This window comes from Physella acuta, unplaced genomic scaffold (assembly GCF_028476545.2).
Source record: "Physella acuta isolate Inbredline_101_S28 unplaced genomic scaffold, ASM2847654v3 ptg000570l, whole genome shotgun sequence".
In the NCBI taxonomy this organism is placed as follows: Eukaryota; Metazoa; Mollusca; class Gastropoda; family Physidae; genus Physella; species Physella acuta.
Genome location: NW_026732089.1, coordinates 675,144 through 693,595, shown reverse-complemented (window position 1 = coordinate 693,595; position 18,452 = coordinate 675,144). Strand labels below are relative to the sequence as shown.

The 18,452-nt window shown below is 29.4% G+C and overlaps 2 protein-coding genes across 2 annotated transcripts; both read left to right on the top strand.

The window, feature by feature from the left end:
- The first annotated feature begins 1,182 nt into the window (after positions 1-1,182).
- On the top strand, positions 1,183-11,615 carry LOC131946769 (mucin-like protein). Its single transcript, XM_059307697.1, has 21 exons — positions 1,183-1,318; positions 1,758-1,856; positions 2,343-2,488; positions 3,489-3,714; positions 3,880-4,013; positions 4,135-4,258; positions 4,551-4,679; positions 5,057-5,251; positions 5,479-5,730; positions 5,902-6,130; positions 6,403-6,569; positions 6,741-6,902; positions 7,330-7,446; positions 7,754-7,882; positions 8,000-8,113; positions 8,579-8,698; positions 9,025-9,276; positions 10,034-10,156; positions 10,320-10,448; positions 11,150-11,272; positions 11,602-11,615. The coding sequence occupies exons 1-21, from the start codon at positions 1,183-1,185 to the stop codon at positions 11,613-11,615; spliced, it is 3,120 nt and encodes a 1,039-aa protein (XP_059163680.1).
- A 1,079-nt stretch (positions 11,616-12,694) lies between these two features.
- LOC131946768 (salivary glue protein Sgs-3-like) lies at positions 12,695-14,919 on the top strand. The gene is made up of 2 exons (XM_059307696.1): positions 12,695-13,916; positions 14,890-14,919. Exons 1-2 carry the CDS (start codon positions 12,930-12,932, stop codon positions 14,917-14,919), a joined length of 1,017 nt encoding a protein of 338 aa, XP_059163679.1. The 5' UTR covers positions 12,695-12,929.
- Positions 14,920-18,452: the final 3,533 nt, after the last annotated feature.

Below are 18,452 nucleotides of genomic sequence, written 5' to 3'. Positions count from 1 at the left end.
AATTTATATAATTTCTATAGAAAATATATACTTTTAAAACTGCCCCCCCCCCCCCGGAGAAAAAAGTCTGGAAGAAACACTGATTGTATTTGGCACTTTTTTCAAAACTTTTTATTACCTATATAGTAAAAAATGGAAATAATCAAAATACGCGTGTGTTCTTTTAATATCTACAAATATTATAATGGATTTTAAAAAATGATTCATATTGTAATAGCCAGTATAAAAAAATAGTGGTCTAATCAGTACAAAAGTAGTATTTAAGTAACGTTTTGAATTGTAGATCAATATATACATAGGTAAAGTGATAAAGTGACTACAATTTCATGTTTCTCATTGAGGCCCCTATATTTGTGAAAAGGATAACACTATAATTATATCAAATATATCATTGGGGTTTCGTAAATAACAGCATTGTGTCAGATGTGAAAATGTTTCAATAGTGAGGTGTAGGGGTCATTTCTAAAAATGTGCACCTTTACATATTTCTATATAAATAAAGCAAAGTGATACTGACACGTAATATAGCAACGGAAGTTAAAGGTGGTAAATGTTATTTTTTTAATCAATTAAATGAAAGAAATAGCATTTTTTATGATATTTATTTTAACTAAATAAATATAGTGATTTAGTGAAATTTTCATTAAAGATTCGGGTACATTTATTTGTAAAAGTATTATTTAAAAAAAAAACATTTAGCGTGCATAATTTAAAAAAAATATCAGATTCTACATCAATTTTTTTATACAACTATTCGTTTTGAAAAACACAGCAGTTAATGTGTGATGTTAAAAATTACTTTCAAATAATTCCATTAAGGTTTATAAATGTTGTCTGGAAACATCCTTCTCTAAAGTATGTGAACAAGCGAACATTGACGTCGTTAGATATTTGGTTAACGCCTCATCCTACAATGCAACTACAGTTATTGTAATCACATGGGTTAACGTACCTGCCCCTGGAAACAATTCAAACGAGGTAATGAAAACAATTTGTGGTGAGTTGTGGAAACAGCATATAATATTTATGTACTACAGGCATGCAATAAGTGTATCGCCCCTATGTCAAACATAGTAAATAACAATAACAATATTATACAATGCCTAATGCAATTAATAATGTTTTTTTCAGCGTGTGTCATTCCAGTGCATCATTATAACCGATGGCTACACAACTTATGCGATGTATCTGTACATGCAAGCAGCTATGCAATTCAAACCATTGTCAGCAAGGAGTGTTGAGATTGGTTGGGGCAAATACAACCTTGACACATCCAGATCAGCGTATTATATGTTCGACCAAGTTCTGGGAAATACAGGCAGGTTAAAATAAATGTTCCAAGTTTATGAATTATTATTAAAGTGTTGATAAAATGCGAACCGCAAAATGTTAAAAACCCTCGCTTAGATAAGTTACTATTTTGCAGTTTATCACATTGCAGGCTCAAAAAAGAACAGCACCACTGCTTTGCTACTTTGAGTTTTGCATAACTCAGTTTACCAACAACTTTGTTAACAATTAAAAATCATCAAGCAATGTAACCTATAAAATTATGTATTTGTATATTCTTAAAAGTAAAATTAAGTAGGCCTATATTGAAAAATGTTATGGTAATGATTATTATTACATTGTATTCCTTTAAGAAACCTGGGCCACCTCGTTTTATTTTGTTTATTTACTATCTATAAGATTAACCAATGAATAAAATATGTGCATACATTCAAAATTTCAATATTTAAACATCTTTCAATTGATAGGATCACCTGGTCAATGGTTTTTTAAAGTTGGTGAAAAAGTAAACTATAAAATGATGTGTAGATCATGGTACCAAACTAGTCCGATTGCTGAATATTTTGGTAAGTGTCATTAGAATTTTTTTTTTATTTTCAAAATTTTGTATACTGAAATACCAGTAAATAATTATAGCTTAAATTTAAATGGTATTTTACCATAGCACATTTTAAAAACTCAGAAAAAACAATTTCTAGAGTTTCTTGTTTAATAACTAGCCAGCTTACTCTATTTTAGTTAGTGAAACAAAGATCAATGATTATATGATCAATGTATATGACAGTATTTTTATACCTTGAGACTTCCAAGCAGGTTTTTTTACAAGATGGCTGCAACTGCAATTGCAGTAATGCTTTCTGAAGAGTCTTATGAATGCAAATATTTTCCTTTAAGTACCCTAACATAGATACACATAGGTATACACATATAAATAAATAAAGCTTTATTAATAAAGAAGTTCTTTTTCCATACCTCACCACCTTGATGCAACTTGAATAAAATATAATGTATTTTTAAATTTGATATTGACATCATTTTTCTGCATTTTGTAGCAATTGAAAGAAAAAACACAGAAATGCCAGCTTGTCCTTGTAATGAATTGGTGGCTATAAATAGCCCTCTTTGGGTGTCATACAGTCTTATCCAGAATGAAAGTCACTGTTTTGATTTATTACCATACTATAGTGAATATGGAAGAGTAAGCATTGCTTTTATAGTATAGTTTCTGTTTGTTTTTAACACGTTTTTATTAACTCAGCTTCGCGTGTGTTTGTTGTTAAAATTGACATCGAAAATTAGCCCACTTCTGATTGCTCTATAGATCTGAAATTTGGCATGCAGGCTACTTTCGCCTAACAATTTCAGATGCAATCATAAAAACTAGCAATTAGAGACCGTAATTAGCTTAATTTAATTACGCCCTAAGGACCATAAAATTGAGGACATGATTTCTAAAGATACCGACAAGACTGGAGGCCTATTGACACAGTTACTTCGGCCCCAATCGATGTGAGCGCGCTGGCCGTGATCGTATAGTGGTTAGTACTTCGCGTTGTGGCCGCGACAACCCAGGTTCGAATCCTGGTCGCTCAAGATTTTTAGTCCGTGTATTTATAAACACTTAGTCAAGTCATACTTAATCAAGTCATTAGATAAAGTAGAAAATAAACTATATAAAAAACTTTTTTAAAAACCACGTTTTTCATGTGTAGCAACGGACTAAAAAGGAGAAAATAAAATACTTAAAAAAAACTTTTTAAAAAACCACGTTTTTCTTGTGGACTAAAAAGTAGAAAATAACTATTTACATACATTTGATGACAAAAAAACGTGGGTCGGGCAGATGGGTCGGGAAATTTGATGGTGAACGTACCCACGTTTTTTGTCATCAAATGTATGTAAATAGTTATTTTCTACTTTTTAGTCCACAAGAAAAACGTGGTTTTTTAAAAAGTTTTTTTTAAGTATTTTATTATTTATTGACATAACTTATACACACTAACATCTTCATGTAAGGTGTATGTGTATCAGTACTCATAAAAATATAGCAAGCCATATATAGCTTATTTATTGAAAGAGGAGAGCATGAAAGAGAATGTATTCCAATAGTTTATTTAAAAAAATTATAATATAATATAACAAAAAAGGTAAAAATTACATTAATGGGCATAATTTCAAATCATATGACCTTTTTTTAGCGATGCTGTTACCGGACAGATGGGAGTTTCAGTCTTGAAACCAGAAGGCCGCAAGCTGGCAGCCTTCAACGCTACAATGCTTTCAATTCTCTAATACACAATTCTAAAGATCATCACATAAATGACATTGAACCAAAAAACTGGTGCTGTTATCTGTCAAATTTGTGCGAACTCTACTATGTGTTAAGACCAAATGTGCAATGTATTGCAAGCAGTTGGTCTAGAGGTAAGGCCTTTAATATATCATCATTACTTTAAAAAAATAGACTATGAATTCTAAATAGAAATTTTTCATGAATAATAATCTAGCTAAAATCTATTAATAATTCCTTATTAAATTTTTACTCTATTGCTGGATGTTTTAAACAATATTAAAAAATTCTTCTTCAAGCATTTTTGTTTGGCGATCCACACATTATTACTTTTGATGAGCGATTTTATATATTTAATGGTCTTGGAGAATATAAAATATTGGAGGTGAATGGCATAGCAATTGACAAAGCTGAAATCAATTTTATAATGCAGGTAATCCAACAGTCTTTGCAATTTTATAATGCTAACTTAAAAATCTTGTATTAAATGTTGAATAATAAAGCCTGCAACCTTCTTCTTTTTATTTATTTTTTTTTAACTTTTAAAATAACAGGGTCGAACCTGTGCTGCATTCAACAGCAATGGAACAAAAACAAGAGCTGCAGTTTGGTGTGGTTTTGTATTTAAAAATGGAGATGAAAACACATTATCAGTAGAAGTTAGTCCTAGCCGTGAAAGTATGTGTTTTTTGCAAACAACATTTCCATTTTTTAAAGACATAATAATTTAGTTCTTTATTCTAATTTTAAAATTATGAATTTTAAAAAAAAATTTTTAATGGTACTAAAAAGTTTAAATACTTTGAAAGCTGGCTTACTCATTCAGGATTTCTGTTAAAGAAAAACCTCAAAGTTTTATGCAAGTGACAACTTAAAAAAAATTCTATTAAAAATCATATTGAGTCGAATAAATAGTAAAATTCTTTTATGTAGAATCTTCAAAATAAATAACTATAACTATTTATTTCAGTGATGATTATATATGGAAACAATCGAGATTACTCAGCACAATTTCAAAATGAACATGAGTTCTTTGCTATGGAAAATGGAATGGTGATTAGAAAACAAAATGGGTCGTTAACAGTTTCTTTTGGAGAAAGTACGTTTTAGTAACTAAACACCTGCATGGACCCCCTTGTAAATAGATAAATAAATATAAAATAAATTAATAAATATATAGGCCTATATATATATATATATATATATATATATATATATATATATATATATATATATATATATATGTATATATATATATATATATATATATAAATATATATATATATATATATATATATAAATATATATATATATATATATATATATATATATATATATATATATATATATATATATATATATATATATAACATGTACAAGAACATATTTTTATTGTATTAAACAAAACATGTAACACACACTTAAGTTTGTGATTTGCAAAATTAAACATTGATACATTGTTATTATTCTTATCAGGTGTTGGAGCTACAGTTTCACACATATATGGTTTTCTTGAACTTTCTGTAAGCTTGGATAAAAAATACCAGAATATGACAAAAGGACTTTTGGGCAATTTTAATGGAATTAAAACAGATGAATTTTTCTTTCAAAATGGTTCAAAGCTCTCTGATGAGTCATCCGAGAGACAAATTTTTCAATTTGTCCAAAGTTGTGAGATGCTTTTCAAAATAAATACTGATATTTATCACTATAATAAATATCTTTTTTATTTGACAGTTATGTTTAATGGCTACTATATCTATGCACACACACAAATATATATATATATATATATATATATATATATATATATATATATATATATATATATATATATATATATATATATATATATATATATATATGAAATTCAGATTATTAAATGATTTCTTTTTCAGGGGCAATAACCCAATCAGAAAGTTTATTCCAGTATGCCTATGGACAAAACACATCAACTTTTTCTTATCCAAATAACAATCCTTTATTTTATGAGGACCTAGATAAGACAATAACAAATTATTTCAACACACTATGTAATGGAACATTTAAAATACCATGTATATACGATTACATTGCAACTTTAAATGAAAGTTTAGCAAAACATTCATTAACAGTAGCTGATCAGTTTATAATGGACTCCATCAATATGGGTAAATATATTGTTTTTCATAGTTTTTCATGTTATATTACAATAAGAACACTAAGATTGCTTCTATTTAGATATTTGTTTTTTTTGTGGTTTTATCTCTAATAAAATAAATATTTCTCTATTGTTTTACGAAATTACACTTATATTTAATTTTAATATTTTTTGTTTACAGCAAATCAAGGACCACTTATTAAATTAAACCAAACATATTTTGAAGTATATAGAAATAAACCTTTTTACCTTAATGCCAGTGGCTTTGATATTGATGGGAACATAACACACTTTATAGTGTTAGCAAATGTAAATTATACTGAAACACAACATGAGCAAAGCACTGCAATACATAATGCAACATCCAGCTTTAGATTTATAGTTACAGATCTTATTCCAGTAACAATAGGGTATGTGAGTTTTCTTAATTTGAACCTATTAACATATTGAAAAAAATATCCACTTGCAATATTTTTGAAAATGAATTTCAATAAAAAAAATTTCATAGGGTGATCTTTTAATAAATTTAAAAAAAAAAAAAACACTTTTACGTCATTTTTCTTACGAATTGTTTCCTTGTTATAACATAAATATTAAATATTTTCAATTTAAATTATTGCAGTATGATAACACAACATTTTTAAAAAATTGGTAATAAAATATATTCAATTTTATACCACAGAATAACAGCTGTTGATGATAAAAACCTGCAGTCAGAAGTTATCCCATTGTCTCTTACTCTCTGTACTGGTTGCAGTAATCAAGGATCATGTAACTTTTCTGTTACCAGACCTACCACATCTCCTTATTTCTCATATGCAACCTGCAACTGTAACTCTGGTCATAGAGGCATGTTGATATTTGATACTATTCTTTTTTCAATTCAATTCAAAACAATTTTTACATTTTCTATCTTTAAAAATAACTATTCAATATGTAATAATGTAAAAGCCATTTACTTTTAAAAATTGAAGTTTAAGACTAGAGAGATTTTTCTTAAATAATATTAACTTTCAATAGGAGCTGAATGTGCAGAAGTTAGTGATGGCTGTGCTTTGAATTCTTGCCCATTAGGATGTGTAAATATTACAAATAATTTAGAACAGGAAAATGGAATATTTTATAACTGTGTAAAATGCCCTGTTGGATTTAATCTTAGCATTGCTAAAACCAAGTGTGAGGGTATGTTTTCTTATATATTGTTTTGTTTATCAATTATAGAAGTACATTATTAGTATTAGATGTAATATAATAGAAATCAGGGTGAACAATACTAATTACAAATAGTAACTTTTCATTTTATATTTACAAATGCAATAAAGTGTTTGAATAGGTAACACTTCTAAAAATCTGGACATTTTAATGACTAGACAATAATAAACTGCAAAGATTACTTGAAAGAATGCCTCTTTTCTCTTTTTCAAGCTTGATAACCAATTTTATAAAATAAATAAAATAGCAATAAAATTGAAGTTGAAATTATTTAGAATAAACATGTAATGTAAAATATAAAAGTTCTATTACAATTACAATTACAATTGTATAGCATTTTTAAAATAATTGTTAAATTTAATATTTATTAAGTCTGAAAAAAGTATTATATCAACAGACTTAGATGAATGTCAAACATCACCATGTGATTCTTTTGCTGACTGTGAAAATACATTTGGTAGCTTTGTATGCCACTGTCCTAGAGGTTACCAAAATATAAACAACACTTGTGTAGGTAAGTAGTTTTATATTTTCTAATTCCTTTTCTTTTTTCCTTTATTCTATTTAGGCATGAAATAGCTGTATTGCAAAAAGAACACACTACAAATGTATTATTTACAAAGAGCATCTATCAATTATGTATAAGTACATAATAGGGAAACATAATTATCTATGTCAATATTTAGTGTAAAAATGTTAGTATTAACCTATGAACAATTCACATCTAAAATTAAATAATATTCTCTACATTTTAATTCAGGATTCGATATAATAATTTATTCTTGCTATTATATGCATTGTACAGTGTTGTTTACTTCTAGACATTGATGAGTGTGCTAACAAGTTAGATAACTGTGATCAAATATGTATCAACATGCCAGGGAAATTTAATTGTCCATGTTTTTCTGGTTATAAACGTGCAAATAATACATGTGTTGTCATAAAAACAGGTGAGAATATTTTGATAATTCATTTCATTCTAAAGTTTGGTATTATTCACTGATAAAAATAATAAAAACAAATGTGAATGGTTACATTTTATATCTTCAATTAATTATATTTTAAAGATACAAATCAGTGTAAATCACTAAATAAAACATGTGAGCATGGCTGCAATGGCACTCAAGGCTGTTTTTGCAAACGCGGATATAATCTTACACAAGATGGCATCCACTGTGAAGGTAATTAAAATTAGTTAAACAGTAATATAGTCAGATTTTATGTTTTTTTATTGTTTTTTTTGTTTGTTTTTTACTACCTGTTAAATAAATCAACTTTCAAAGAAAGCGAAATTCAATTTATTAACTGTTATGTCATTTTAAACATTTGTAAAGAGTTAATTTGTTAATGGTCATTTATATTACAAGTAGTTTTAAGTAAGTCGGTTTTAAGGATAGGCAGTTAGTGAATACATATTAGCTTTAATTTATGTACATATAATTGAACTTGCGTGAATGATGGGGAGGGTTGATCTAGTTAGAATACTAGGGGAAATTGAAGCCAAGAGTTGTGGAGGCAAGGAAGACAAAAATAGTCAAAACTAGGTGTAGTTTTGTTATTTATACTTCTCAAAATCTACTAATAACATTTAGTATATTAATTTTTTTGTTTATTAAAAAATAATGCAAAGATTTTTGTTTCTTCAGATGTTGATGAATGCAAGGAAAATATTTGTGCACATAACTGTAGTAACAGTGTTGGAAGCTTTACCTGTAGTTGTCAACTTGGTTACAAGATAAACAGCAAAGATGCTCACAAGTGTGATTGTAAGTTTAAAAACATTCACAATTAGTAGGCCTACTACTAGAATCTCTGGAAAAAATATTAGTAAATTTTATTTTTCACTAGTTTTTAAATAAATACAAACAATAACATGAATTTAAATTACATTTCAATAAAGGATTTTAAATATATTGCACAATATAATTTCTGTTTAGAAAAAAAAGCTAAACAAATTGTTTTATGAATATCTTTTTACCAATTCTATTTCTTCAGTATTTTCATAGCTTGAACTTAACTAGGCTCCAGAATCTTAACACTCACAACAGTGCATGTCCTAAAGTTACATTTGTTTTATTTGTTTTTCTAATAGCCTGCCCTGATAATATGTATGGGTTAAACTGTGCCTCACAATGTGAATGTAAGGGCCATGCTGTACGATGTGACAGTATCAAGGGCTGTATCTGCCAAGACAATTGGAAGGGAACAAACTGTGACATTGAAGTTAATGAGTGTGTAGAAACTCCAGACATTTGTCCAGCTGATCACTACTGTACAAACACCCAGGGATCCTACACATGTGACTGTCCTACAGGATTTGAAGATATCAATGGGACTTGCATCAGTAAGATATATTTGCTAAGTTAATTAAATGTACAATTTTAGCCTGATTTTTAGTGCATGTTTTTAAACAAAACACTCGTACTGCAATAAATATTTAATGAATATTTTACTATACATGTCTGTAATAGGATAATTGCCAAATCTAATGGATTTTTATTGGTAAGAATTATTTTCTAAGTTAGATATAAGCGAATTGGCCGTTTTTTTTAGATTATATTTATCATACGAATATGGACTGACAGTAAACATTAGCTGAATATTTTACAATGCAGGTCTATTATGTGTAATTGCAATAACTGAGAATTTGCTTATTTAGACTTTTAAGCTTAGCTTAATGTGCTATTTTCTAAGGTGGGAGGGTGTTTCACAAAACAATTCATTATAATTTTGGTAGTTAATTTTAATATTATCATTGATTTTTAAATTTTTAAAATTATGAAATACAATTTTCGGTTACCATTAAATACCAAAAGCATTGACAAGTTTTACAAATTTAAAAGGTTAATAATTATCTGTTTTTGTCATATTTTCTGTCAATTCAATTTGTTATATAATTATTTCAATTTAACATATTAAAGCAAATACATATATTAATCCAATTGACAAGATGTCATTTCTTATGAGGAATAATTGACAATTATTTACTTTAAAATTTATTAATGCTTATTTCTAATTTTTATCTTATACATTATTTTATGAACATTTTATGATTTATTCTTAAGTTTTTGTATAGACCTATAGCTTAATTGTTTTTTCAGACGTGAATGAATGCAACAACATATTACTAAACAAGTGTTCACAAAACTGCATTGATATGCCAGGCTACTACATTTGTGATTGCTTTAATGGTTTTACCAAGCTATCAAATGGGACATGTAATGGTAATATCTAAAAACAATGCAGACTTTATTGTTAAATATAAGTAAAGTGTTAAGTTCGAATATTATAAATTTAGCTTAAACATTGTCCTAAATTTTTGATACATCAAATCGAAAAAATAAATTTCATGAATACATAAATGTTGTATTTATTTTATGCCTGCAGATATCAACGAATGTGATAATGGCCAATCTGGCTGTGAGCAGATCTGTTTGAATGTTCCAGGGAGTAGCTACTGTGGTTGTTATCCTGGTTATAGATTAAAGGATGACAGAAAGACATGTGAAAAAGATGGTAATTTTAAAAATTCAATTTATAAATACAGTGATACTTTGAGATAGGAATTCATTTCTTAACCTTGCTCATATGTCAATTAACTCAAAGATAAGCGCTGTTTTGTCTATTATAATTAATTGAAATTTTATGAATCTATTACCCCCTCCCCCCTTCCCCCCTTATGCAAGTTGTTTTAAAGTGTTTTTTTTTATTTTAAAATTGTGTTTATAAATGATCAATTAAAAAAAAATCATAATTAAAGAAAATGCAAAGAAATAAAATTGTTTTAAAAAGTGCATTTACATTGTATATAATCAGTTTTACAGTATATTGAGGTACCACTGTAATTAAAATAACATAAAAAATAGTTTTGATAAAATTAAATTTAATATTCTTAATAATGTATTTTTTAAAAATATAATAATTATTAATTATATAGTATAGTACCAATTATGTCTCACATTATGCATCTATATTAAAGTTACTGAATAGAAAGGTTTACAATTTTAGGATAAAACTAAAGTCAATCTAGTCATTAATTATTATTGTTTAATTTGACAATTTTTATAAATCAAACTAGAGACTAATAGTCAATGAATCTGAAATATTTAGAATTTAGGTCAAAATATTATTCAAATCTTTGATCATTACATTTAAGACTAGAAATTTACTCACTATATGATCTATTTTTTGACAAATATATATTTTATATTTTTTAGCAGTGGATCCATGCATCAATTCTAATTTAAGCTGCAGCCATGGATGTACAGTTATTAATGGAACAGCCCAGTGTTTTTGTAACATTGGCTTTATATTTAGCACTAATAATTTTGAATGCATTGGTGAGCTAGTCTCTTTTTTTATCTGTCATTTTTCAATTATTTCAGTTATATATATATATATATATATATATATATATATATATATATATATATATATATATATATATATATATATATATATATATATATATATATATATATATATATATATATATATATATATATATATATATATATATATATATATATATATATGTATGAATTTAGCATATTTAAATGAGGGCTTTAAGTATTTTATCAACACCTTTATGTTACTACTAGCAAAACATTTTCTTAACATATCTATTAACAAAATAACATTTAGTTAATGTGCAGACACAAACATGCAGATACAAATGATTGAACAAGTCCAAAATAATCAGTTAGTAACTATTGTGAACAATACTAATCATAAACAAATTTTAACACCTTTTGTTTTATAAATTAAACCATAACAGCAACGACAAATACATCAAGGAATGATTGTATCAATTACATTAAAAACTATCAAGAGTATGTGGAATGCCTAATGTGAGTATTGTCTATTACATTATTTATTGAATTTAAATTATTTTTAAAAAAATGTAAATTTGTTTCATCAAAATCCAGTACTAGATTTCAGGTAGTGAATTAAAATTAGCTTGGACTTAACTGACCTAAAAGACAGCACCAACCGTGACAATATGCCTGTGTTAAATAGTCTCAAAAAACGTCACTGATAAAACTTATCAAAATAGCTATCAACAATAAATCTGACACTAAGCCATGTATGCTAAAAACAGCCAAAATGCTGCAGCATATGCCAACGGTAGGTTAATGCATGATATGAAATTGACTAACTAAAATTGACTAAACTAAAACGACCTTTTTTCAGATAATAATCTACTTTACATACATATATACATACATATATATATATATATATATATATATATATATATATATATATATATATATATATATATATATATATATATATATATATTACACTTTAAGTGCTTCTTTGTTGACTAGTTTTTTTACATGCTAATAGTATAAATATTATTATTGCTTTCTCACTAAGTTACTTTTTTTTGTCAACCACAGTATTAAAGGCAAGACAACGGCAACAATGCAGACAACAACTACAGTCAAACCAACTACAACCACAACAAAATCATCTACAACAATACCAACTACAATAGCAACTAAACTAACAACAACTACGACCATACCAACTACAATGAAAGCAACAACAACTACAATGAAACCAACAACAACTGCAGTCAAACCAACTACAACCACAACAAAACCAACTACAACAATACCAACTACAACAGCAACTAAACTAACAACATCTACAATAAAACCAACAACAACTACATTCAAACCAAGTAAAATCACAACTAAAAAACCATCTACAACAGTACCAACTACAACTACAATAACAAGTAAACTAACAACAACTACAACCATACCAACTACATCCAAAACAACATCTATAACTAAACCAACAACAACTACAGTCAAATCAACTATAACCACAACAAAACCATCAACAGCAATACCAACTACAACAGCAACTAAACTAACAACTCCAACCAAACCAACTACAACAAAACCAACAACAACTACAACAAAACCAAGAACAACTACAACAAAACCATCTTCAACAATACCAACTACAACAACAACTACAATGAAACCACCAACAACTACAGTCAAACCAACTACAACCATAACAAAACCAACTACAACAATAACTAAACTAACAACATCTACAACCACACCAACTACAACCAAACCAACAACAACTACAATGAAATCAACTGCAACAACAATAAAACCAACTACAATGACAAATAAATCGACAACAACTTTAGCCAAACCAAACACAACTGCAACTAAACTAACAACAACTACAATCATACCAACTACAACCAAAACAACAACTACAACAAAACAAACAACAACTTCAGTCAAACCAACTACAACCACAAGAAAACCAGCTACTACAATTCCAACTACAACTACAGCTAAACTAACAACAGCTAGAACCATACCAACTACAACCAAACCAACAACAACTACAATGAAGCCAACAACAACTACAGTCAAACCAACTACAACCAAAACAAAACCAACTACAGCAATACCAACCACAACTACAGCATCAACTAAACTAACAACAACTACAACCATACTAATTACAACAAAACCAACAACAACTACAATAAAACCAACAACAACTACAGTCAAACCAACTACAACCAAAACAAAACCATCTACAACAATACCAACTACAACAATAACTACAATGAAACCACCAACAACTACAGTCAAACCAACTACAACCACAACAAAACCAACTACAACAATAACTAAACTAACAACAACTACACCACCACCAACTACAACCAAACCAACAACAACTACAATGAAATCAACTACAACAACAATAAAACCAACTACAATGACAACTAAATCGACAACAACTTTAGCCAAACCAAACACAACAACCACAACTAAACTAACAAAGACTACAACCATACCAACTACAACCAAACCAAAAACAACTACAATGAAGGCAACAACAACTACAGTCAAACCAACTACAACCAAAACAAAACCATCTACAACAATACCAACTACAACAATAACTACAATGAAACCACCAACAACTACAGTCAAACTAACTACAACAACAACAAAACCAACTACAACAATAACTAAACTAACAACAACTACACCACCACCAACTACAACCAAACCAACAACAACTACAATGAAATCAACTACAACAACAATAAAACCAACTACAATGAAAACTAAATCGACAACAACTTTAGCCAAACCAAACACAACAACCACAACTAAACTAACAAAGACTACAACCATACCAACTACAACCAAACCAAAAACAACTACAATGAAGGCAACAACAACTACAGTCAAACCAACTACAACCACAACAAAACCAGTTACAGCAATACCAACTACAACAAAACCAACAACAACTACAACCAAAACAACAACAACTACAATGAAACCACCAACAACTACAGGCAAACCAACTACAACCACAAAAAAAACTAAGTACAACAATAACTAAACTAACAACAACTACAACCACACCAACAAAAACCAAACCAACAACAACTACAATGAAATCAACTACAGCAACAATAAAACCAACTACAATGACAACTAAATCGACAACAAATTTAGCCAAACCAAACACAACTACAACCAAACCAACAACAACCACAATGAAAGCAACAGCACTTACAACTCAAACTACAGCAACCACAACTAAACAAACCACTACTTCAACTACACCAATAAAAGCTATAGGGACAACAACTTCAGCTAAATCAACTACAGCTACAACCAGACCAACAATTACAACCAAACCAATGACAACTACAACTAAATCCATTTAAATAACCGAACTCTCTAAGAAGCTTACCAAGGTAAATCGAATAGGCTGGTATATTTTAAGCACTATTATTTAGTTTCAGGTGTGTTTAAATGCTAATATTAAAAATTGTTAACCAGTTTCAAATTAATAAACATTATTTAAAATATGTAATAAAAATGTAACCAAAAGCAAATCCCCTTAAAGTTCTAAATAAACTAAGAATGGCTTTTTTTCTCAGAAAAATATGCTGCATCAAATTTTGTTTTAAAATTTTGTCAAAAACTGTCACTGTAACTATGACTCAGGTAGCAATATCTTATAATACTTGAAGTCTAATTGAATAACTTTTAACATTACTTCTATTGGATTATAATGAAAAATTTCTAAAACATCGTTGTGTTTATTTTTATTAATTATATTTCAAATTTAATACATACCGTATTAAATTAATTATACTTTATCTTCCACTTCTGTTGACCAATAAAGACATTACTTCATTTAATGCTAAGCAATTATCTAGTTAAAATATCATTCACCTTTGTATGTGTCATTTATAATCACGTACGCTGCTATTTTAAATTAAAGCACACGCAAATATTATTCCAACTAAAACCTTTTTTCCCTTTATTTGTTGTGTTGAAGGTTTCCATGTGCCATTGTATTTTGTACTGTAATGTAACGTTTTTATTGGTACTCTCACTTTAAGTAAAACCCCTTATCCCGCATGGACTCATAAATTAATGTCCTAAAGATATTGGGCGGGAGTTAGGGACAAAGAACAGGGATTTATTTAGGGTTAAAAGACAATAATGGGTGGTTGCAATGGGATATTGGCTCCCGGTTTAAAAAAAAAACTGGATATAAACCCCTTGATATAAACCCCCTACTGAGGTTTATATAAGGAAATAATAAAGATTGTGAGAATAAAAAAAATTAAATAATAATAATAATAATGTAATTTTTAACGACTAACAAAAGAGTTTCTACATAAAAGCATGCTATTAGAATATCGAGAAATGACCTTAGTTGTATTTGATAAAAAATCGGGCACCGACAACACCTTAGATATCGGTCATCCATCTGTTGGAGCCGTGCGGATCAAAGCAACGCATTTTTAACAAAACAAAAGATTCACCGGCGGAAGCTTGATTCATATCCACCTTGGCACACAGAAGCATGGTAGAAACATAACATCAAATTTATTTCTCCAAAAATCTTATAATTTCTATTATGATTTACCCTATTAAACAGGCAAAATCGCTTCGAGAGGTTTATTGTACACAGATGAATTCAGGTCACTGGTTACCAAAACAGAAAAAAAATATTGTTAGCAACGCACGAATTTGAACAGCTGTTAAAATTTTTAATAAGCCCACTATTATTGAGTATTTGCGAGGCATCGCGACAATTTCTCTTTTTAAAGTTATAATAAAACACTGTTTTTTTCTAATGTTTGTTTTGTTTTTAATTATTAATTTTGTTTCTCGTCATATTTTTGGTTTTTCCTTATATAAACCTCGATTGTTTTGTTTTTTTTTATGTCCAGGGAATTTATATCGCCGGGGGTTTAAGTCGATTGATTAGGTCCAGGGGTTTATTGTCCAGCGGGTTTTTGAACGGACACCTGGGATATTGGATTATGGTCCAGTGCAGCAGATAGACCATTTGCGAGCTGGAAACTGGGTCGTCTAGTTTTTATCTTAAGCAGAAACTGCGTTTTATTTTATTGTGAGTGCTTTTAAAGATAGTTATTATAAAGGTTTTTTTAATTACCTTTGAGAGGAAGGAAAATCGTTCTACTTTAACACGCAGATACGGAGAAAAAGCAGCCCAAAGTTCAAGCACATCCGTAAAATAGTTTAAATATGACGGACTGGTTGGCGCAAAGAATAGATATAAATATTTTATTTCTTCCTGTGAAGGAAAAAAAAAACGTATTTAACTACAGCAAACCGATTTTGTTATATGATGTTGCTGCTAGGGAAATGTATCTTAAGGAATATTATTAGCTTATAGAAAATAAATTCGACTCCCCCCCCCCCCCCATTTTTATTAGCATGTTTAAATCAGGTTTCTGTTAGAATAGGATTTAGTAAGAGTTACATCGGGTTATTCTAGATTTAAATGTGACTAATACATTCACAAACGGTGAAGAATTCTAGAGCAAGATTTCGTTACGGTATATTAAATTAATATTACCGAGTTAAATAAAGCCTGGGTTTCTTTTAGATATTTTGTCAAGGGAAAGGGGAAGGGAAGTAATAGAAACTTCTAGGGGGCGGACACTGGTTGAATTATATGTTTTCTTTTGTTTTCCGTGAGACGGTGGACATGCTTGTGAGGAGGGTGGGGGTCAATGTTCCACTTGAGAGATATTTAAAAGAAAAAAAACTGAATAAAACGTCGAAGTCAAAGATTCCGTATTTACGGACCCCCATTCTCTCTCTCCCCCCCCCCCCCCCCCAATAACAAACATATCTGAGTGTAAGATAAAATAGTACCGTTTTTCATCAGTGCTTAAAAAAAAACACCCATTAAAAATAAGTTTAGAAATTTCCAACCTCTACGTCGACAATAAGTCTGCTAAATTTAGACTTGATGACCGAGATAAGTTTCCCTGGGCATCGACGCATGACATAACAACCCCAGTCATTAAAATGTAGGGCGGCAGGTTGAACATAAAGTATCATGGGGAAAGGTGTTGGCAAGGCGGACATGGAATATTTTATTACAAGCTTTTATTTAACTCACTTCCTCTGTCGTCAGTCTGTCGTCAGTCTAGACGGAAACGCAGGAGTGAAAATTCGGACAGTTCTACTTGACCGACACGATTCACATTTGGCACGTGGGTCAAGACATGAAGACAATGCAATCTGAAACTAAATTTGACTTAATTGGATGCCTAATTGATTTTTTATGAATTAATTAAAATTTGGACCGAATTAGTAGGCATGTCTAGCCAACCACACCACACGCGTCATCAATAGCTGCGCCATCACGACCACGTAATGGCTGCGTTCAAAAACCATTGCGCGCCTACTGAACGTGATATTCAGTAGGCGCGCAATGGTTTTTAGTCATGTAACTCTATTGTAGATAAAACATGTAAAGTACTGAAAAAAAATTCATAAAAAACGTTTTAATAACAAGCTTTTATGTAATGATGCACTAAAAAGTAGAAAATAAATTATAGACTACTATTTAAATAACTATAAAGAAAAGCGTGGGTCTCTTCTCAAATATTAGTAAAGATATAAAATAGGTACTAAAGTACTAAAGTGCCCCACGCTTTTCTTTATAGTTATTTAAATAGTAGTCTATAATTTATTTTCTACTTTTTAGTGCATCATTACATAAAAGCTTGTTATTAAAACGTTTTTTATGAATTTTTTTTTAGTTTATGGTTAACACGATAAATACACGTCAGTAGTGTAGCGATGGGCGGGGGGGTGGGGGTGGTCATATGTCCCCGGGCGCCAACCTTAGGGGGTTGGAAAAATAAATTGAAAGGTTGAGGGGGGGGGGGGTGCAAATCAAAAAATTAAGGGGGGGGGGGGTGCAAATCGAAATCTTGAGGGGGGATGCAAATCAAAAGTTTGAGGGGGGGGGGGGGTGCCAATTGAAATCTTGAGGGGGTGGAGGTACAAATCGAAAAATTTGTCCCCGGGCGCCGGGAAGGGTCGCTACGCCTCTGATACACGTGTATCGATACATTTAGCTAACTCATTTAAATAATATACAAATTTAAATAAAAAGTGATGGGAATACAGTACTAATTTATTTTCTTGAAAATATCTGAAA